Genomic DNA, 22,896 nt, shown 5'->3' with positions numbered 1-22,896 from the left:
CAAAAGCGTCTACCAAGCCTCCAAAAGCATCGGACAAAAACTTTCACCAAGCAACTGAATAACCTTCTGATCAGATGATAGGAAATCAAGTCTGAGACGCCATCCATAAAGAGAGACACACGAGCCTTAGCAAACCCACCTCGACCCAAAACAACATTTGACCCAAAGCCACCATCTGCATTGTCATTCCCATCTTCATCCCTGTCACCGCACTAGAAGCCTTCCCAAGAACCAAAGCCTATTGCCAAAAACAGAATAGGGTCGTGACAGAGAAGAGGGTAGGCGCAAAGATTTAGGGGAGAAGGAGGCGAAACCGGACAGGAATCCATGTTGTGGAGACTTCTGGTTCAAGTTTTGAGAGGAGTCGCGTGTTTTCCATCATCGAAGCTTTACATGGTGGAGATCAGTGATGACGACGCTGGGCGAGGGTAGTAGGAAGCGGCAGGGATGAAAACACAGCTTCAGGGAAGATGATGATGGAGTCGCGTGATCTCAGGCCTGAAAGAGAAGATGAAGTGAGTGGTGACGACGGTTTTAGATCGGAGATGAGATGGTATCGGTTCCACCTTCCATGGGAAGTATGTGACAATGGTGGCGTAGTTTAGATAGGAGGTGACGTTGTTAGTGCAGTTTCAGGGAGGAAGTGATGGTGGTGGCGCGATTTGGAATGGAGAGGTACCCAAGCTGCCCTGAGTCAAGTTTCCTAAAAGGCTCCAAGGCAAGGACACACAATCATTCCTAGCTTTTCTTCATTTATTCATTCATCTATGTATACTCAGAGGGATGTTTGGATACCAGCTTATTAGAGTTCATTGGAGGTTATCTACTAAGAAAAGAACTAAATAAGCTTCAATAAATGCTTTTTTGTTTCCATTCAAACGGGCCACTGTACAAAATAATGTATGTATTCTTTCTACTTCTATTTCTGTTTCTTCGTCTACTTTTTCCTAAAAAAAACTATAATCTCAAAGCTACAAGCTGTGGGACTACCTTGACCAAGACAAAAGAAAAAGGTAATGGACTAATTAGTATTATTTCTTCTTCAAAGCCAGTATGAACAATCATAATAAATGAGAACTTAAGATGAAATTAAGCCAAGCTAGTGAAAATACTTTCTCTCTATCTCTGTCCATTGTCATCAGATTCGTTCATACTCTCCGAGTAGCGCTTACAATTCGTACAACCAGCTCACGGTACATTTGTGTTTTGGTACACTCCAATTCGGTGATATTAACGTTCTGAAGACAAAGTGTTCAGGTTGTTGTACTACGCTTCTGCTTTCTGATTTGGAATAAGAAGGTAGATTACTGATGACATTTAGGCTATAGAGATTCAGTTAAAGTAGGGCCATTTTTTACTATAGGCCAAATGTCCAATAACTGTTTTTGTACATCCTCTTTTTTTGTACAAGCCAGATTTATAGCTAAACCAATTGGGCCTACTATTTTTGTTTTACATAACCAATTAAATTTTGACCAAACACAAAAAAACCTATTTAAATAAAGACAAAAACCCTTTAAAAATAAAAATGGTATATGAATTTCACAGAATTGAAAATATTTTTCATAAATATTTTCAAGCATTTTGATGTATCTATTGAAATAATTTTCAACACACTGTTAGCGAACCGACTATATATATCGCCTCCTACCGTATACTTTATATATGACATACTCATTTCCGCGTCATGTACGAGAGTGTATAACAACCAGGTAACTATGCTCCTGTACATTCTTTACTTTGCTTACTCATTTCATTTTTCATTACAAATTCATAATATTTTTTTCATTTTACTTGTATATTTAAACTCTGCAAGTTTACTTGCTGCTTTAATTACATTATCACAAGGTGAGATTATAATTAACAGCCAAAACACACATTATCTAAATTCACATTCTGTTACATAATTGTGATTCTCTAATCTCTTTATGGAGTTTTCTATAATTCATAGCCTGGAAACCTAGAGTTGTTGGGTTCAAGCAGATCAAACCAGAGACATGCTGTCCCAGCAAGTCCATGGAAGAGAGAGTAGCCATTGCCACCACCAGGTTCTTGCCCCTCATCAGCAGCTCCCTGCAGAGCTGTCACATTATCATACAAGAAGCTGGAGAATGATCTTGCTCTCTCTTCATATATACTCTCTTTAGTTAGTCTGTAAAGAGAAAGGAAGGCGTAGGCATTTCCAGAGACACCATCTGCAAGTCCCACCTTCTTCACTAATCCACTCTTCCACACAACTTCCCCTGCTTCTATTGCTGCATCTCGTAGTTCTCTGTCACTTGGAAAAACCTGCCAACACACACAATTGTTTGTAAATTGCCATTTGTTAACCATTTACATGACATCTAGGGGTTTAGGTGCAAAGATTATTACCATCTTGTTTTTCTATATTTGTTATTTTTGTTTAATTATGACGTGACAAAATGATGAAACTTAAATGTATACAAAACCACTATCAGTACATAGTTGTTAAACTCACATCATTTTAGTGTTTAAGTTTAACAAAATAGTTAATCAAATCATACAAAATAGTTGTATCAATACTGTAACATCTGTAGTATCAAAATTCTCCATTACAATTTTTCAACATCTATCTATTTGCATTAAAAAATTCTTAATTTCTGGCCCCTATAATTTTGAAAATGATTATAGTTTCAACTTTCAATTACTCAAATTAAAATTTGTAATTTTGAAATTGAATAAATTTGGTCCAAAATACTAATTTATCATCCAATAATTAGTGAAAAAAATGAACATATATTTACACTTTAAGTAAAATAAATCATCTCAACATGCCATTCCGGTAAAGAATTGTGATCCATATCAATTTTTTTTTGTTAATATTTGGAGCAATTGAAACTATAAGAACTAAAATTGCCTATTTGTAAAACTATAGACACCAAATTGCATTTAAACCTTAAAATGCAAATAGAAAGTATAACTTTAGGGTTTAGGGAAAGCATTGGAAAAATGGAAAGTAATTAATACCTGTGCTGCTTTGCACAATGTGATGGCCATGCCAGTTGCGCCATGACTCCACTGCACCAACTTATCCCTCGGATTCCCTTCACTTGAAGGGTAGTTCCCACTGTGAGGGAAGCGTTTACTCATCAGGTACCTCAAAGTTCCTTTAACATCTTCCGCATCCTCACCATGAAGCTGAAAATGAAGCAGCACGTGCAGGATACCAACAACGCCGTTCGCAGCACCTAAGTACCTTGTTCCGTGCCACCTATACATCAATGGACAGTCTTTGATGTCAGATGTTCCAGCTCTGCCTCCTGCCAACACCGCGTCAATGATTGGTGTTAGAATGTCTTCGGGTACGACATGTTCTCCAAGGTTGTTGTTTAAGAATAATGCGGCCCATAAGAACCCGGCTCGCCCGTATAGAAGATCGTATGACATTCCAAAACCGCCTTCTTCCGGTCCGACGGGGAGGGCTCCCTCCTTCGCTACCTGCGTGTGTGCCCATTCATTCCATGATTAATACAACAACAATAAAAGTCTTATCCCACAAGAAGATTTCATGATTAATATGTTAATAAGTTATAAATGTTGTGATATTTTCTTAGCATGATGCAACACTAGTGAAAACTCATTAAGTTTGAAGAATCCCATTGGAGGCCCTACTGGATCATGAACTAATGATTCCAACTAGGCATGGCGATATATAAAAAAATTAACACTTAAAAATTAAATTATATTTTTCTATCCTAACCAATGCATCCCCACATTTAATAGCTTTGAGAAAATGTGTGCTCAAACCGTAGAGGTAGAGGCTGATTCCATTCACAATAGGTGAGAGTCGAATCTCCAACCACTTGTTTAGGAGACTAGTGCTGAACCACTATGTTAATTTACTCAATTCAAAGTATATGAATTTAATTTGATTATTTAATTAGAATTATATTTAATTATTTGTTTTGTTGAAGAAAGTTGTTTCATTGTTCCTGGCCCAACGGCCTAAAGAGATATTGGGCCAAAGTGAGTTCCTTAAATTGGGCCAAAGTGTGTTTTGCATCAAAATCATGTTGGGAGTCGGATGACCCGTGAATTTGAGTTTGATTGACAAAAAGTCTAAATCTATTGACCAAAATAAAAGCATGTGTGATTCCAACACGCAAAAGGACAAAGGGAGACACTCTTTTTTCACATAAATATTTGAGAAGGACAGAAAGTCACATAAGAAGTAGGCCCATCATGTCGATCATCTAGATATTTTGTTCCCAAGACCGAAGCTGAAGATAATTACTTGCATATTAGGCATGGTAGATGAAGAACTAATGTGTTAATTATCAACAATTAAAAAAAGAAGAACTAATGTGTTATGTGACCAAGTGCCAGTAGTTTTTGGACTGAAATCACATGTCCCTTCGATAAAAATATAAAAATAGCATACTAAAAACTTCCCTTTTTCTCAAAACAAAATTTCTCTCTAGTTAAAATTTTCAGCTCTTGTATTGGGTTGAAATACCTCTTATACTTCACTTCAATATAATTCTTATTGCTCACCGAAAAAAAACTAAGAATATAGAGAAGAGACAGAAAAAGACAAGGGATATTTCGAGAGTTTCTTTAGTGTTGATCTTACCTCAACGAACAGACCCAAAAACTGGTCACGCTTTCGAAGATCCCCCATGTAATTAGCAACCACGGCACCAAGTGCATATACGCCACCTCTACCGCACAAGAAAGTCACGTGCCTGCAACAAGTATCAGCTCTTCTGGTTAGAGTTTGAAGAAGGAAATAACTTATGAAGACCAAACTTGCCAACTCAGATTAATATCAAAATGGACAGCACGCTAAACGGTGAATTAATTGCACAGGTTAGGAAAACTTAAGGGATTAAAATCAAGCAATTGAAAATAGAGGGATTAAAAGTGTCACATGACTACTTATAACTTATAAGCAACAAAGGTAGATTTCACATGAAGCAAGAAGTAGATGTTCTTATTTTAATTTTTATTAAGTCTCAAAATACCTCATATACTTATATAATATACTTATATAAGTAGTTGATAAATGAGAGATAAAATATAATTATTTATTTTAAGAATTCACTAAATCACATTTCTTGCCGAAACAATTAAGCTTTATTTTTAATAATTAAGAACTCCAATACAACTAGACTTTATTCTTAATAACTAAAAACTCCAATTCAGTCTTCTCTAATTTTCTCTAATTGGGAAAAATATAAAAACGTTTAAGAACTCCATTGGAAATTTTGATGATAAAAACTCCAATTCAGCCCGGGAAAAATATAAATATGTTTAATTTAAGAACCCCATTGGAAATTTTGATAACAAGAACTCCAATTCAGCCTTGCCTTCTCCAATCGGGAAAAATATAAAAACGATTAAGAACCCCCATTGAAATTTTGATGAGTGCATTTAAGCCTAACATTTATCTATACTTAAAAATATATATGTAAATGAATTGATTAAAAAGAATGAAAGATGTTGTTAGTATAACTTAAATAATATTTCCACTTGGATCAGAAACCGGACAATCACCCTTAAATGGCGTATAGTTCTACCAAACTGAAAACAACAGCTCCCAATTCCCATATTATATTATAATCTTCATCCCACGAGTTTCAGATTGCCTGAAGAAACTAACCCCATCGTTGCCACTTGCCCCACCCACAGAACACAGTCCCTCCCGTGCTATGCAGAATTATAAACTACCATCGACCCAACACGTACACATGTTATTCTATTATTTAATTATTTAATTTAATTACAGATACCAATAAAGTCCTTTCTTAAAAAAAATTTGGTATCGTACACGTTAAATTTTCCATGTAACGTATGTGTTTCAATTAAGATAAAATTAAAATTATTAAAACTCACAAGAAATAAAAAAAATTAACTAGATAGAAAAATAACTTACTAAAAAAATATAATCCCAGAAAAGAAAACGTCAAAACAAAAATTCCCATTATAGGAAATACCTCAAGGAGGCACGTGCAGCAGCGGCACACGTGTCAATGATCTCAGAGCACAAGAGTAAATCCTTCCGGCAACCGGTGACCTGGTACGACCTCAAGCAAGTGAAAGCCGTCCCCAGCAAACCCGTATACACCGTCGGATCAACAACTTCTCTCCGGTTCCAACTCATCTCCACCACCTGCACCCACAATTTCACGTTCATGTTCAAAACCCCAAAAACAACAACTCCAAGATCTATAATATATTCCCATTCACATAAACACACACCAAAACAAAGAAATCAAAACAATCAAATTACTCATCACATACCTTGTCCTTGAGTGAAATTGCAGCCTTCAAGAACGTTTCACTGGGTAGTGAAAGGTTCAAATTCATGATCAAATCGGACGAGGACAGAGATGAGTCTAGGTCTAGCAGAGACGAAGACTCGTGTCTGCCCTCGTCCGATCCACCCTCGACTACTGAAGATATCATAATCAAAGAAATAAAAGAGCAACTTAAAACTTAAAAGGTTCTGGGCCGCTCAATCAAAGAAATAAAAGAGCACTAACAGAGATTGGTTTTGGCAGTTCAATTGGTAACAAATGTGTGGGAACAACACAAGTTTTAGATAAGGCAGAGAACTGAACTGACCCAATCCAATTGTATTAAATTAAATGATGTTGAATATCGGTTACTTGCTTTGTCCATAACGCTGCAATGCAACGATCTATATTATAGACTATAGTACTGTACTGTGTGCTTCAGCTTCAGGGAAAAAGAGGAAACGTGTCGAGCTGTGGTTCTATGTGATGGCAGTGTATGGAGAGAAGGTACGGCCTAAGGCCACGTAAGCATCTTTTGTCATGATTCACTTTCATCATGCGAATCACATGGTGTTCTGGATAACATATAAGATATTTTTTCGCCCCCCTGATATGGCAAACAGAAACCCGTGTTCCAAGATTTAATTTGTAATAATAATTAGTGGTAATTGCTATGAAAACTAACGGGAGGTAATAGAGATTTGTTGGTTTTTTTCCTTGGGAGCACCTGGTTTATTTAATTCTTTTTACACGTCCCTTTCCATTTTTGGTTGACATTATTTCAACGTGACTAATGTTAATGTGTTGTGTGAGGACAAACCAATGCCACAAGTTAATTGATATCTTGAACGTTTTGGATACACGGTGTCCAAACATATATGGATTCACACTGCACACACTGATTGAGTATAAAATGTTGGCCACGTTTTCTTTTCTTGAGAAGGTATCTCACGATCAGCAGCTATAAACTAATTTTTAAGATTTTGAGATCACATTAAATAAATAGCCCTCTCCCGATAAATATTTCTTCATACGTAATGCCTAAAAATCAAACCCTTGAGGCATTGACTAAATGCTTAAGAAAATCAATTATCTATATATGGTGTTACACCATGTTGGTTGGACATGTTTTCTATCACAGAAGATTTTGACAGATGATCTTGTTTTAGTGATATATTCGGCAACCTTGTGGCTTTTAAGGCTTAAATATGTTTTAAGTCCCTGATTTATATACAAAAATTAAATTGAGTCTAATTATCTTATGTCGATTTGATCTGTCAACAGTCCACGTTGCGAGCTTAGTTAATTAAGTAGTGATCACGTGGATTTTTCACATCAGTTGTAGTTCCTCAAAATATATTTTAATCACCTCTAGTCTCTCATCTCTTCTTTTTAAGCTGAAGAGTGTTCTCTATTATGGTCCACCAGAAAAGTGAGTGAAGGGAGGGGAAGGATGAGGAAATAGCAAGAGCAAGAAGGGCGAAGGAAGAGGTGTGGCGTGATTGTGGTGGTTGGCAAGAATTTATGGTGTGGTGGATACGAAGGAAGAGGAAGAATGAGGAAAATTAAGTAGGAGATGAGGGACTGGATGTGATTATAAAAAAAATTTAAGGACTAAAACTGATACGAAAAATTCATGATTTAATGTGAGATCACTTTAGAGTATAAATTAAGCAATCACAACTGCTATTTATATTTAAACAAAGCAATTTACATCTAAATATTAAGTAATTCTACTATGCCCTCTATCATTTTGAACAAGTTCCTTTCCATGTGACCTGTTTATGTATCAAAGATCTGGACATCAATATGTTAATGACTCTCAAAAGAAGAGTTTAAAACTAGGAGAAAAGCCTAATAAATGATTTCCCAGGCTTAGTCATTGCAGATAAATGAGCCTTTCTACAAAACCTCCAATATCTTCCTAGATCATAGTAAAACTCATCCTGGGTAGATGAGCCTTACATCGGGGCCCGTGGGAGTATCCATAGACTTGCATTCAAGCAGACATGTTCTTTCAAAAATATTAAGCTCATATGTACTTTAAAAATAGAAATGTCAGTCTTCGATGAAACTACCTCAATGTCAAGAAAGTAACGCATAGATTTAAGGTCCTTAGTATAAAAAATCTGAAACAAGTGATGCTTATGAGCATGGATCCCTTCTTGACCGTCACCTATAATATTTTAAAGTGATAAAATATTTACGTAATCCAAAATTAACAATTATAATACGCCATTCTTCACACATTAGAAGAAACAAGAAAGAAAATCAAAGCAGCACGGGAAAAAATAGGGGTATGTAATATTTGAGATTATCTAAACAAATGCACAACAAAATAATATGAACACAGTAGTCTAATGTATGAGTACTTAACTATAGAATTTGTGTTACGTTTGTAAATTTTCCTCATTGGACGGTTCTTTCTGGTGATAATGATAACCTTTTCTCCTTATAAGATCTCCAAATCTTCTCAACAAAGCTCTTCTTTTCCTATTGTTCCTGTCACTTTCTGGGGCATCATCAAGATGATCAAAATATTCAGCCATTTCATCATGACGCGATTCTGAATCAGATGAGTCCACTTCATCAAATATTGAACCCCTTAGCGTGTCATCGTCTTTCGTTTCCTTGTTGTTTGCCTCTTCACTCCCGCCAACCTTGTGTTGCTGCTTATTATGGGGCGTTATCATGTCCTTCAGATTAAAACTAAAAGTCTTGTTTAGATTCTTAGAGTCTTTCTCTGTTGAGCTATGTGAATGTTGTGCCTTTGTTTTTTTCCCGGATTCCTTATCCAACAATCTGTCTATATCATCATTCTTGAATTCTTTTATTGATGACTCTGAGAGCATTCGCTTCAATTCTTTGATGTTCTCAAATGATGCAGCTTCATGAATCTTTAACATCTCATTCTCTTGAACAAGCAGGGTGAGGCTATCTTGCAATCTAGCGTTCTCAGCCTTTGCAATTTCTGCAACTTCTTTTGCCACATTGGCTTCATTCAAAGCTTGTTTGAGTATATCACGCAGCTTTTGATTTTCTTCCTTTGAAACCTTATTTTTGTTCTCTACTTCATTGAGTAGATCAACTATTCTATTGCTTTCTTTTTGTGCGAGCAATCTTTCCTCTTCAGCTCTTCTAATGCAATTTACGAACTCCGTTTCTTTCCCATTCCACGCCAAAAGCGACTCTTCAGCTTCCAATCTCAATCTCTCAGCAGTGTTTTTGAACCGGTCAGCTTCTTTTCTCGTTACATCTAGAAGCTCCTTGTACTTTTCCTCTGTGGTTTCTAACATCGCTCTCCAACGCTCCACATCTCCTTTTGTGTGCTCTAGTTCCACTTGGCTTAAGGTTAGCTTTGCCTTCACCTGGAAAATGTTGGGTTGACATGCCCAAAGTTAGAAAGGAAAAGAACACAGAGAACTAATAGATGTGACATGAAAAGAAGTGAGACATATAGAGAAAAATAAAGTGTGTATGTGATGCTTGTATTGATTGGTGTTTATGTATCATAAACGTTCTTCACCTGGTTAGCTTCTGTCGCTACTTCTTTCAATGCTAATGCCAAATCATCCATGGCTTTCTTGCTATTCTCCTCAGCCTGTGTTGCTAGCTTCAATTCACTTTTAAGTGAGTTCAACTCTCCAAGAAGATTTTGTGCCTTCTTGGAGTGTCCCTCGCCTTCGTTGTTGCTGAGAAGTCCCATATTGACTAGGTCCTTTTTTGGTAGCTCTATTTCAGATCTCACACACGCTAGTGTGGAATCCCTTATGTCAAATTCAGATTCAAGAGGAATTTTCATGATTTGGATTTCACCTCCTTCAATTGCCTTGATTTTTTCCTCGAGTGAAGCAATCTCAAGCTTTGACTCTTCAAGCAAAATCTTGTTCTGCTCTAGTTGTTTCGTTTGCATCACCAATGTGTCAAACAAATTCGCTTCTGATTCTCTTCTCTTGTCCAATTCAGCCTCCAATTCCTGAACTTTCCTCTTGTAATCAAAAGATATGGCCATTGAGTTTTCCTCTGAGGATCGAAGAACATCCATCTCTTTCCTCAGTTTTCCCAATTCACCATCTTTGTCTAAAAATTGGAGGTCCAATTCCATCCCTTTTTCAATTTTTTCTGATGCTGCAATAATGTTATTGTTGTTATGTTCTATTGTATTTTTTAGGTCTGAAATCCTTTTAGTGGCCAATACTTCATCAACCATGACATTAGTATGCTCAGCCACCTTTTTCATTTCCATGAGGTCATTAAAGGCTTGACCTTTCTCTTCCTCAACTTTCCTCATCTGCTCTTTCATTTGATTCATCTTCTCATCATATTGCTCCAAATGATGGTGTTGTTGCATCTTGCCAATTTAACAATCATTAGCTACTCTTTTCAATAATAGCCAACACCATGCCAGAAAACAAAAATCAAAATAACTATTATCATTGTTAGAAGAAACAACAATAACATGTTTCAACAATTATCATCGTTGCCATGATTAGAATTAAAAAAAAAAAAAACGTTGGAGACTCACAGGGATTTGGTGGTGGAGTTGTTGTTCCAAAATGAATTTGAGAGAATTAGGGGCAAAAAAATAAAGGTTTGAGGTTGGAGAACAAGACACGAAGATTAGGAAATATGGTGTAAGAGGAGTCAACGGGAAAAGGGCATGCATGGTATTTTAGTTGAAATGTTAGATCATGGATAAACTATGCAATTAGGGAGCTATTATTATTAGAATGTAAGAAAAATAAGACGGGAAAACCGCAAGATCAGAGCAGAAAGAGGGGTTTTAGTTTTAGAAATATCCGAGGTTGACGGGGTTTTCCATATGAACCGGAAGTTGAAACTGCAATGTTGGATATGAATTACTTGTTTCAAAAAGAGTTTTAACAGTTTTATTTGGATAAAATTGATTGGGACAAAAAATGTGTTGAAATTAAAATGATTTAACATTTGGATAAATTAATGATATTTATGTATCATAGAAATCTCATGATAGATTGTCATTCATTGCAAAAGTTTAACATATAATGTATCCAAATATTTTTCATGTTAAAATTAAAATATAAAATAAATTTTAGTATTATGCATTCTATTCTTTTTTCATAAATGTAAATATATATATATATATAATTATGAAAATATGTGTTGAGATTATAAAGTATTAATAAATATATAATTTATATTAATTTATTTTTAAATTACAATGTTGAAAGCTCTAATAGCTAGTGACAAACATAAACACTTTAACATAAAAAAATTATTAGAAAAATAAATTTTATTAAAATGCCACTACTTTACAATATTATTTTATGTTAAAACAGTAAAGTTTACTTTCCATTCCATACAAATTACAAGGTAAAAAACTCTTATTATGATGAACATTATATCCGAAAATGCTTTCATGTTAAAAATAATAGAAAAATAATTTTTCATATAATTTAAGTACATTTGTCAAAACTTTTTATAATTTTAAGAGTAAATATGTATAAAATTATAGAACTTTAACAATGAAATTAAGTTGTATGGCGATAAGAAAACATGAATGTGTATATAAATGAGATCATTAATTACTATCCGTTGGATCTAAATTCAAAATAAATGGTTCATATATGATCTCTCTATTAAATATGCATTGACTTGCTTTTTCGTGGGTTCCTTTTTTTCTTTATCAGGTTTTCATCTTCTTCATTATTCTCCCCCTCTAACGGACCCATCTCATTTTTCACTACACCACAAAAAGGATTAGGTAGCGGCCTAAAGGTAGCAGTTTTAAAAGAACCACTACCTTATCACGTTTTTTTTTATATTAATTAGTGTGGAGGGAGCTAAAGTAGTGGTTAAAAAAACAACCGCAACCTTTAAGCAAACATAGGTACTGGACTAAGTAACAAAATAGGGAAGGTGGGCTTTGGTACCGGGTAAAAATGAACTGCTACCTTAAAGTTTGCTACTTTATCATTTTTTTAAAAAAAAAAAAAGAGCTGCAGGGTTTCTCCACTAATAGATCGTGCGCGCCCTACTCCACACCAGTTACCATAGATTTTTGGCGGCCTACTCCACAACTTGCTGCTACCGTCTTTGCTTCCCATTCTGCACGCATCTTTTCGCCATATATCTCGTGCCCTAACAGCCACCAGAAATTGTTGCCGCCACCGTTGCTTCGAGGTTTGTGGTTGTCTTCCTCGTCTTGTTGCCGCCACGGTTGCTGCGAGGTTTGTGGGTGTTGCCGTCTCTTTGTGATTATTGGCGTCGTACTCCGTCTTGTTGTCAAACTCATCTCGTGGTTGTTGCTGTCATCTCTATTTTGCCGGTAATCTACAGTTTTTGATTTTTAAGTTTGTATTATATATGGTCAATTGCTGTGTCTGGCTTATCTGTGGGTGAGGATAAGTTTTGCCGTCAAGAAAAACAAATGGCAAGAATTGGGGGTGATGAGTTTGATAGATTGGTTGCAATGTTTTTAGGGTAGATTAGAGAAAGAAATTAGCAGCAGTTTTATGTATTGGGTGATAGGTAGTTCTTTTCCTTGTTAATCTGCAATGTAACAACTTATTGCTTTGTGTATCAATGAATGTTTTAAGTTCATTTTTGAACTCAGAGATTCTCTTTTAAACTTCTGAATTTTACAAATTACTGTATTCCATAGCTATGTCTGTGCTGTCTGAACTTTGTTTCACATTAGATTTGTGGTTTATGTAATTAACTCTTGAACCAAAAAAAAGATTGATTCGTGGGGCTCCTTGTCTGATGGCACACAAAAGAATTAATGTGGTGTTATTTTTTGTGCTTTTCGTTAAACTTTATGTTGCCTTAAGAAAATATTAGAGGGGGATAGTTGTTTTATATTATATCATCTTCTATATGTTGTAGCATTGCTTATTGCACAGCAATTTAAAGCCTTCAAAACCAGCTTTATGAGATGACAGCACCCTATTGTTTTGTCTCTGGACTTACTTTGAAAGGCTTGCTGAGCTGTAGGTGACTTCTGTTTTTTCACTCCTTTTCTTTGATCTTTGTTGTGCCTAGAGGATTGTACATACTGCAGTTGACAGATTTGAGGAAGGTACCATGTTGATTATGCTGATTGGAGTTAATTGATCTTGACTATTGGAGGCTTTTATTTGTTTTGTCCTGTCTCTGATGGCTATCTGTTTCAAGCAATCTACCACGGTTTGATGGCAATGTGGATTTGTTTTGGTGGGCTTGAGGAGATTTTATAGTCATTTGTGGCTTTTTAGTGTTCTCTTAAGATGTTTGAGATGGAGGGATGGATTAGTTTCTTGTCTTAGGTCTGTTATACTTTTTCGTGTTCTTTTCCTTTCCCTTGTTCTCTTCTTCATTGTATTGGGTTGAAGTACCTCTTGTACTTCTATTTTAATACATTCTTTTGCCTATTAAAAAGAAAAAATCGGCCCTTTATTTTCGCTGTACACACAGCAAAATAGATCAGAATTTTATCCCCTATTTCACCACTGCGCAAAAAACCTTAGAGCAACAGAACCAGCCGTATCCATATAAGATAAATGAAACCATCTTCACTTCAATGGCTACTCTCCAATAGGCCTAGGCGCTCCAACAACATCCAGCAGAAATTGCACTAAGTAAAAGTCCCCTGCAGCTTCTTCAACAGCTTCATTAGCTCAGCCCAAAAATCTCAAGCATTAGCAAACCAGTAAAGACGAAACCGATTAGATCCTCACCATTGCTGCAAACAGATAGATAAGAAAACCAGAAATCCTTGCTGTTTTTGAAGATCACAGCAACATATATCAGAACCAGAAATTCTTTATCAACTATATTATAAGCATCTGCAGTAAACTAAAACTGCAGCCTGCTTGGTTCTTTATGAATTATATAATAAGCTTATGTTGTAAACTTCATAGCTGTTATCAACATTTGAACTTGGGACCTGACGATTGTGTTCCACCACAACTACTAGTACCATCCAGCTGGCCACAAACGCTAATCTTCTGCTGTTAACTTGAATGCAGCATGTTTGAGTACTCTTAATCATTTGCATTTCATTCGCTGTCTTGTAATAACTTCTCTTTGTTGTTACACATTTGATCTGAAATCCCTGGTTGTTAGGTTTGTGGAAAAAGTTTAGATTAAAGTGAGGAGTGCACTAAACTGTGGAGTAGTAACTATTGATTAAACAATTAACAAATGAGATTGTGATGAAAGATATGTTCAATGCACATGTTAAACAAACTATGCTATTAGTTTTTAAACTGTGTAATTCCATACTATTCCTTGAAAAGTACACCTTTTACTTTAAGCTCTCTAATCTCATAAAAATAGCTGAATTTCTAGTACGTATCTGATGATTTGCAGCTTCAGAGTGGTATTGCGAGGCCATGAGCACAAAGGTGATTGTGATAGAGAGAAACAATACAGGTAATGACATTTATTTATCTTTATTTTGTGTGTTTTTCTTTGTTTGGACTTTATTGCTTGTATTTTATCAATTATAAATTTATCGATTGCTGTTTTAAATTTAATCCATAGTTTAGTTATTATATTTAATCCATGTTCTAATAACCTTCAAACTTCAATTGAGCTTTTGCAAAAATAATGGTACAACCAAGTGTTGGGTTCATTGTTAAAATCTTACTTTTGCTAGAGTACCTAAAATAGAAGATGTGAGGACCTTAATTTAATTGTGTCGGTTGATTTTAGAGGTTCATGGCTTAGCGGTGTGAATGTCATAGCCCTCTTTGCTCGTGCTTTGATAATGTTGTAATTGTATTATCACATGTTGACTTGTTTGGATTTTTGTTTTATTGATGCAGGTTTATGGAGATAGTGAAGTCTTTTGGATTTTGATGAGCAAGCTATTGGGGAATTTAGCTGTCATCTTTTTGTATCGTACCTACTCTTTCATTATTATATGTGTAGGTTATACACTTATATGTATGTTTATTTTAGCCTATTTTGTTTGGAAACCTTAAAAGATGAACTTTGTCATGTTTTAATTGTATTTCCTTCTAGTCAATATTATTACATAATCAAGATACTTGGGAACTATGTAAATTTTGGTTTGGAAATTCTTTTAGCATGTTTCTTTAGTAAGGAAGGCCAGTTGCCTACGTTTCATACAGTACATTTAAAAAATAAATAAAACTTTACACAGCGGTTTGGAATTGCTGCCTTTGTTGTTAATATTTAAACAAAGACAGCAGTTATAACCGCTACGTTTGAAGTTTGCTGGTGGTATCATTTCTGCAGTATTGGTAGCGGTTCCTTAAAAAACAACCGCTGCCTTTAGTGTTTAAAGGTAGCGGTTATGAACCGCTACTGCTGCACATGCTCAATGGCTACGCCTTGCTTTTCTGCGGTTATAACCACTACCATTGCTATATTTTAACCGCTACCTTATCTATTTTTTGTACTAGTGTTTCCTGAGTCCCGCCTTCCCCATTCCTATACTAATTCCCCTTCTAACATTTTCCTCATCAAAATCACCAATGACGAGATCTGGCACAGCATCATCGTCGCGTATTTTATATGTGTGGATTTTTCTTCAATGGCCTCATACTTCCAGCGCACTAGACATATGTGTACCACATCTTCATTTTACTATACTTCTCTAGACAATGAGTACTTCAAGTTGAGCTTAGCATGATAAGTTGTATGTACTATTTTTCAACAAGATCCTTCAGCTTTATGTAGATGATTTGACTCTAAAGACATTTGCTTCTTGATCTCAACAGTAAATGATTTGACTCTGTAGCATTGACAAGCTTATAGAGCTTTCAAAATTTGAATATACGTTTGAGATTTATACTTTCGCCTAGCTACTTGTTTTTATCTTATTTGCATTAAGCTTTTAGCTTTCTTATATTTGTTGCTTTAGCATGTGGACTTTTCTTCAAATGATATGAAATTATAGATTTTGATCTTGCTACTTTAATTTCTTCATTTTATGCTTTGTGTGATACTGAATATACATTTAAGCTTGTAAATCCTTTTGTCATTGAGTTTTTCTTTCTAACATATGATTTCTTGTACCTGTATCTACATATGACTTAAAATGGCATAAAATCAATAGCTTTTATAACTTTTCCTTTTGTCATCTTGAAAACTAAGACAGCTAAAACTAGGGAATTAGAAAGAGACTTCTTGACCTAACACATAATTAATCCCTCTTGCTAGGAGTCAATTAATTAGTAAAGATATAGTTAGCTTGACCATAGAGATTTAAGCATACAAAAGAGAAACACACTCATATAAACTGAGTATAAGAAATGTAACATATATAATAAACGGGGTTCAAATCATACCCTACATCGCAGCCTCAAGAAAGAGAGGATTTAGCCAATAATCATACTCATGAAGCACAAAGTAATCATAATCATGACAATAGAACAAATAAAAGAGAGGAAAATATAAACCAATAAACGGTCTCTCCCAACCTTCAATATGTCTCTAGGGTGTTCCTTCTCGTTCCTTAGTCTCCACAACACTATAGAATGGTCTTGCATGAGTTGGTATTCTCTCTCATAGTCTGGCGTGAAGTATGGAGGCCTAGAAACCTTATATAGGATCTAAAACGCATTTAGGGATGATCTGAACATTACTTTACAAGTTTTGACTGTGGCATGGTCGTGGTCCTAAGTAGCATGGTTGTGCTTAATTATTTAGTCAGCATCGAGGACCCTTGTAGGTCCAGCACAGCCATGTTGCTCCTCGTTTTGGTCCATTCTCTCTTGAGAGATATTATTTTGACAATCCTACTGGTAAAATTGAAGATATAGAAGTGTAAAATAACATATCTAAATTTGGAAGCCCTTCCTTCACTCCGGGCACGCTGTTTAGATCTATTTCGATCGGTTGCCAATGAAATGGAATATGGGGATTGCTTGTTGAACCCTGTGAATTTCCTGAAAGTATGATACTCCAAATTCGTGAGTTCAAGAGTTTTATTAAACTTTCTTGATGGAAAAAGTGTAACTGACTCATGCGCTAGAGAACTCGAACAATTTCCAAAGAGAGAGGGCATTGGGATTAAAATAACCCGGATTTCAAACTAACTTAGATATGCTATTTTATATACTTACTTACCACAAGAGTATACTTATTTCTGCAACACAATTTCATTGCTTTGGATGCGGCTCCTTTAACTACTACTCCCTCTATTCTTAATTATAAGACCTAATACAAAAAATTGCGTTTATTAATAAAGTATTAAATGTGTCTAATTAATGTGTTGGTTTTTTAAAAATGCATACATTCTTTCATATTTACCCATTGTCATTTTCTCTCCCTAATTAATGGTAGGTGGTAATTAAAACTTTGGATTTGAAAACACACAATTAATGTGAGAGGTATATATATAAGAATAGAATACTCTTTGATAGATTATTGTAAAAGGTCTTTGGACTGGGCGAGCCCCAAGAGGGCCTACGCACAGGGGTTACCTACCAAGCGGCGGTTGCCCAGCCTGGGAATTGGGCCTGCTCAAGTGAGGCCCAACCGACCCAACAGAGGTAGTTACACTTATCAGGCCCAGCTTTCACCCGATAAATAGGGAGCAGTTACTATTTGTAAAGGACTCTTGACTCATTTGCTAAGTAACACATGAAATTCAGGTATACCCTATCTTTAATGTTCATACCAAGAACATTTGGTGCCGCCTGTGGGTAGCGATAAATTTTCTACTCCTGGATCACGTGGATTGGTTGCACAGTTGAAAGAGGCTTCGATCGCTATCGAATTCTTTGATTTGTGAAGAATTTCTTGATTCTCAGTGTTCTTTAGGTGATTTTGTAAGATCAAGTTTTGATCTTGTAGTACAACTCTATGTTTTGATGATTACAAGTTAACCTTTTGATATGAACAATTGTGGTACTCTAACGTGTTTTTCTGAGTGTGCTATTTACAGGCTCTGACCTCTATTCAATCTCACACAAATCAGAAGCACTGTGCTAAAAGAGTGTCCCAAGCATCGCTTTCGCATTCACCATGTTTAGTTGAACAGTGGAAAAACTTCAGAAGCTCTGAAGTTACACAAACTCTGATGTGGACTCAGTCACTAGAAGTTCTGAAGATCCAGAAGTTCCGACAACCAAGAAACACTGAAGGTTCAGATGTTCTGATGGTGTAGAAGACTCTGAAGATCCAGAAGCTGAATAGTGGAAACTCTGATGTCCAGAAGCAAGAAACTCTGATGACCATGTACTTCCCTCTGAGTTCAGAATCAGAAGATACAACGGTCAGAGGATCTGTGCTTTCCCTCTGACTCTGATCAACCGGCTTCACAAGTTCCAACATGAAGCATTCCCCTGATCAAAAGTCTTCTAGGTTTAAAGGTCAAGTCACTTTCAAAGTACAAAAGCAACAGTACTATCCTGACGACCTACCTAACAGTCTCAGACACAGCAGAAGCTGGAATTTCCAGAACTGCCCTCCAACGGTAGCATTCCATGCAGCGTTCAAACCCTAATGCTTGGAGTATAAATAGAGACTGAAGATTGAAAGATGTGGTTGGAAGAATTCACACAAGCATAAGCCATATTCAAAAACCTTCAAGCATTCTTTCATCTGAAATTCATTGTGTTTACTATTAGCTTTTCAGAAGCAAATCTCTTGTAAACATTCTTTGTTAAACAGTTTGTTTAGTTCCTTTAGGAGATCAAGGTTGATCGGATCCTAGAGAAGACTAAGAGAGTGAATCTTAGTGTGAGCTAAGTCAGTGTAATTGTTAGTCACTTGTAGGTTTCAAGTGCAGTTGTAACTCTTACCTGATTAGTGGATTGCCTTCATTCTAAGAAGGAAGAAATCACCTTAACGGGTGGACTGGATTAGCTTGAGTGATTTATCAAGTGAACCAGGATAAAATCCTTGTGTGCTTTTCTATCTCTTATCTTTAGCACTTAAGGTCTCGAAAGATTTGTCAAAATCTTTAAGGTGGAAGCTTTATTTTGAAAACGTTATTCAAACCCCCCCCTTTCTACCGTTTTTCATACCTTCAATTGGTATCAGAGCGCAAGTTCTGATTACCACACCTAACAGTGTTCAGTGATCCGGGCCGGTGTGAAAAACAATGGCTGCCACCACCAGTGAAACTCAAAGAGATGGTTACAATGCAAAGCCTCCCATGTTCGACGGTCAAAGGTTCGAATATTGGAAAGATAGACTGGAAAGTTTCTTTCTGGGTTTCGATGCAGATCTCTGGGATATTATTGTGGATGGCTATGAGCGTCCAGTTGATGCAGATGGCAAGAAGATCCCAAGGTCAGAGATGACTGCAGATCAAAAGAAGCTGTACTCGCAACATCACAAAGCAAGAGAAATTCTTCTAAGTGATATTTCTTATGAGGAGTACCAGAAGATTACAGATCGTGAGTTTGCAAAAGGCATTTTTGAATCTCTGAAGATGTCTCATGAAGGAAACAAGAAAGTCAAAGAATCAAAGGCATTGTCTTTGATCCAAAAATATGAATCCTTCATCATGGAGCCAAATGAGTCCATTGAAGAAATGTTCTCCAGATTTCAGTTGCTTGTAGCTGGCATAAGACCTCTCAACAAGAGCTACACAACAAAAGATCATGTCATAAGGGTTCTCAGGAGTCTTCCTGAAAGCTGGATGCCTTTAGTGACTTCAATAGAGCTCACGAGAGATGTCGAGAATATGAGTTTAGAAGAACTCATCAGCATTTTGAAATGCCATGAGCTGAAGCGCTCTGAGATGCAAGATCTGAGGAAAAAGTCCATAGCCTTGAAATCCAAATCTGAGAAGGCTAAGGCTGAAAAGTCAAAGGCTCTCCAAGCTGAAGCAGAAGAATCTGAAGAAGCATCAGAAGATTCTGATGAAGATGAGCTGACTCTGATCTCCAAGAGACTCAACCGCATCTGGAAGCACAGGCAGAGCAAGTACAAAGGCTCTGGAAAGGCAAAAGGAAAGTCTGAATCCTCAGGCCAGAAGAAGTCCTCACTTAAGGAAGTCACATGCTTTGAGTGCAAAGAATCAGGGCACTACAAAAGTGATTGTCCAAAGTTGAAGAAGGACAAGAAGCCAAAGAAGCACTTCAAGACAAAGAAGAGTCTGATGGTGACATTTGATGAATCAGAGTCAGAGGATGTTGACTCTGATGGTGAAGTTCAAGGACTCATGGCCATTGTCAAAGACAAAGGAGCAGAGTCAAAGGAAGCTGTTGACTCTGACTCAGAATCAGAAGGAGATTCCAAATCAGACGATGAAAATGAGGTATTCGCTTCCTTCTCAACCTCTGAACTGAAACATGCTTTGTCTGACATCATGGATAAGTACAACTCTTTATTATCTAAGCATAAGAAGCTGAAAAAGAACTTATCTGCTGTTTCTAAAACCCCTTTTGAACATGAGAAAATTATTTCTGATTTGAAAAATGATAATCATGCTTTGATCAATTCTAACTCTGTGCTTAAGAGCGTAGATAGAAGCTTAATGGCTTCAATGATCTATGGCGTAAGCAGAAATGGAATGCATGGCATTGGCTATTCTAAACCTATTAGAAATGAGCCCTCTGTGTCTAAAGCTAAATCCTTGTATGAATGCTTTGTTCCCTCTGGTACCATATTGCCTGATCCTTTACCTGCTAAAGTTGTTAGAACCCCTCTTAAAAAGGGATCTTTCTCCATGTCTAAATATCATGCAAAAATTCATTTACATTATCATGTTGAGAAACCCAAGGTGATCAGAACCTCTGGGGTAACTAACAAGAGAGGACCCAGAAAGTGGGTACCTAAGGACAAGATTATCTATGTTGCAGATATCCTTGATAGCTCCACTGAAACACCAATCATGGTATCTGGACAGTGGATGCTCGCGTCACATGACGGGAGAAAGGCGTATGTTCCAAGAGCTAAAACTTAAGCCTGGAGGCGAAGTTGGCTTTGGAGGAAATGAAAAGGGTAAAATTGTTGGTACTGGTACTATTAGTGTAGATAGTAGTCCATGCATTGATAATGTGTTATTGGTAGACGGCTTAACACATAACTTATTGTCTATAAGTCAATTAGCTGACAAGGGTTATGATGTTATATTCAATCAAAAGTCCTGCCGGGCTGTAAGTCAGATCGATGGCTCTGTTCTGTTTAACAGCAAGAGGAAGAACAACATTTATAAGATCAGATTATCTGAGTTGGAGGCTCAGAATGTGAAGTGCCTTCTGTCTGTTAATGAAGAGCAGTGGGTATGGCATAGACGGTTAGGGCATGCCATTATGAGAAAGATTTCTCAGCTGAGCAAGCTAAACCTTGTCAGGGGCTTACCCAATCTGAAGTTCGCTTCAGACGCTCTTTGTGAAGCATGTCAGAAAGGCAAATTCACAAAAGTCCCTTTCAAGGCAAAGAATGTTGTCTCAACCTCAAGGCCGTTGGAACTTCTGCATATCGACCTTTTTGGACCAGTGAAAACTGAGTCTATAGGTGGCAAGAGATATGGGATGGTTATCGTTGATGACTATAGTCGCTGGACATGGGTAAAGTTTCTAACCCGCAAGGATGAGTCTCATGCTGTGTTCTCTACCTTCATAGCCCAAGTGCAAAACGAGAAGGCTTGTAGGATTGTGCGTGTCAGAACTGACCATGGTGGAGAGTTTGAGAATGACAAGTTTGAGAGTCTGTTTGATTCCTATGGAATTGCACATGATTTCTCTTGTCCCAGAACTCCTCAACAAAATGGTGTTGTTGAGAGGAAGAACAGAACTCTTCAGGAGATGGTTAGAACCATGCTCCAAGAAACTGGCATGGCTAAGCACTTTTGGGCAGAGGCAGTAAATACAGCATGTTACATTCAGAACAGAATCTCTGTGAGACCAATTCTGGATAAGACTCCCTATGAATTGTGGAAGAACGTAAAACCCAACATTTCTTACTTTCATCCTTTTGGTTGTGTTTGTTATGTTCTTAATACTAAGGATAGATTGCATAAATTTGATGCTAAGTCTTCTAAATGTCTATTACTTGGTTACTCTGAGAGATCTAAAGGTTTTAGATTTTATAATACTGATGCTAAGACTATTGAAGAGTCTATTCATGTTAGATTTGATGATAAGCTTGACTCTGACCAGTCAAAGCTAGTTGAGAAATTTGCAGATTTAAGTATATATGTTTCTGACAAAGGCAAGGCTCCAGAGGAAGCTGAACTAGAGGAAGATGATCCAGAAGAAGAAGCTGGTCCCTCTGATTCACAAACTCTGAAGAAGAGCAGAATCACTGCAGCTCATCCTAAGGAATTGATTATGGGCAACAAAGACGAACCAGTCAAAACCAGATCAGCCTTCAGACCCTCTGAAGAGACCCTGCTCAGTCTGAAAGGATTGGTGTCCTTAATTGAACCCAAGTCCATAGATGAAGCTCTTCAGGACAAGGATTGGATTCTGGCCATGGAAGAAGAATTGAATCAATTCTCCAAAAACGATGTTTGGAGCTTAGTGAAGAAGCCTGAGAGTGTCCATGTAATTGGAACAAAATGGGTGTTCAGAAACTAGTTGAATGAGAAAGGAGATGTAGTCAGAAACAAGGCAAGGCTAGTTGCTCAAGGCTACAGCCAGCAGGAAGGAATAGACTACACAGAAACATTTGCTCCAATAGCTAGACTAGAAGCAATCAGACTGTTGATCTCTTTCTCAGTGAATCACAACATAGTTCTTCA

The 22,896-nt window shown here is 36.6% G+C and overlaps 3 protein-coding genes across 4 annotated transcripts; 1 reads left to right on the top strand and 2 right to left on the bottom strand.

The window, feature by feature from the left end:
• Positions 1–1,854: 1,854 nt before the first annotated feature.
• LOC130724711 (lanC-like protein GCL1) lies at positions 1,855–6,677 on the bottom strand. Its single transcript, XM_057576002.1, has 5 exons — positions 6,265–6,677; positions 5,958–6,133; positions 4,595–4,706; positions 2,989–3,459; positions 1,855–2,289 (listed from the first exon to the last, which is right to left on the bottom strand). The coding sequence occupies exons 1-5, from the start codon at positions 6,427–6,429 to the stop codon at positions 1,939–1,941; spliced, it is 1,275 nt and encodes a 424-aa protein (XP_057431985.1). The 5' UTR covers positions 6,430–6,677; the 3' UTR covers positions 1,855–1,938.
• A 1,605-nt stretch (positions 6,678–8,282) lies between these two features.
• LOC130723819 (WEB family protein At4g27595, chloroplastic) lies at positions 8,283–11,052 on the bottom strand. 2 transcript variants are annotated; one of them, XM_057574953.1, is made up of 3 exons: positions 10,786–11,052; positions 9,787–10,611; positions 8,283–9,628 (listed from the first exon to the last, which is right to left on the bottom strand). In XM_057574953.1, the coding sequence occupies exons 1-3, from the start codon at positions 10,924–10,926 to the stop codon at positions 8,651–8,653; spliced, it is 1,944 nt and encodes a 647-aa protein (XP_057430936.1). In that variant the 5' UTR covers positions 10,927–11,052; the 3' UTR covers positions 8,283–8,650. The 2 variants fall into 2 exon arrangements, with proteins under 2 accessions (XP_057430936.1, XP_057430937.1); XM_057574954.1 differs by having other exon boundaries at positions 8,288–9,628; positions 9,787–10,634; positions 10,786–10,909.
• Positions 11,053–12,166: 1,114 nt separating this feature from the next.
• LOC130721924 (uncharacterized) lies at positions 12,167–15,224 on the top strand. The gene is made up of 3 exons (XM_057572511.1): positions 12,167–12,567; positions 14,592–14,654; positions 15,050–15,224. The coding sequence occupies exons 1-3, from the start codon at positions 12,182–12,184 to the stop codon at positions 15,081–15,083; spliced, it is 483 nt and encodes a 160-aa protein (XP_057428494.1). The 5' UTR covers positions 12,167–12,181; the 3' UTR covers positions 15,084–15,224.
• The last annotated feature ends 7,672 nt before the right edge of the window (positions 15,225–22,896 follow it).

This window comes from Lotus japonicus, chromosome 6 (assembly GCF_012489685.1).
Source record: "Lotus japonicus ecotype B-129 chromosome 6, LjGifu_v1.2".
NCBI classification, from domain to species: domain Eukaryota; kingdom Viridiplantae; phylum Streptophyta; class Magnoliopsida; order Fabales; family Fabaceae; genus Lotus; species Lotus japonicus.
The sequence above is the reverse complement of the archived record's forward strand: the minus strand, read 5'-3'. Positions and strand labels throughout refer to the sequence as shown.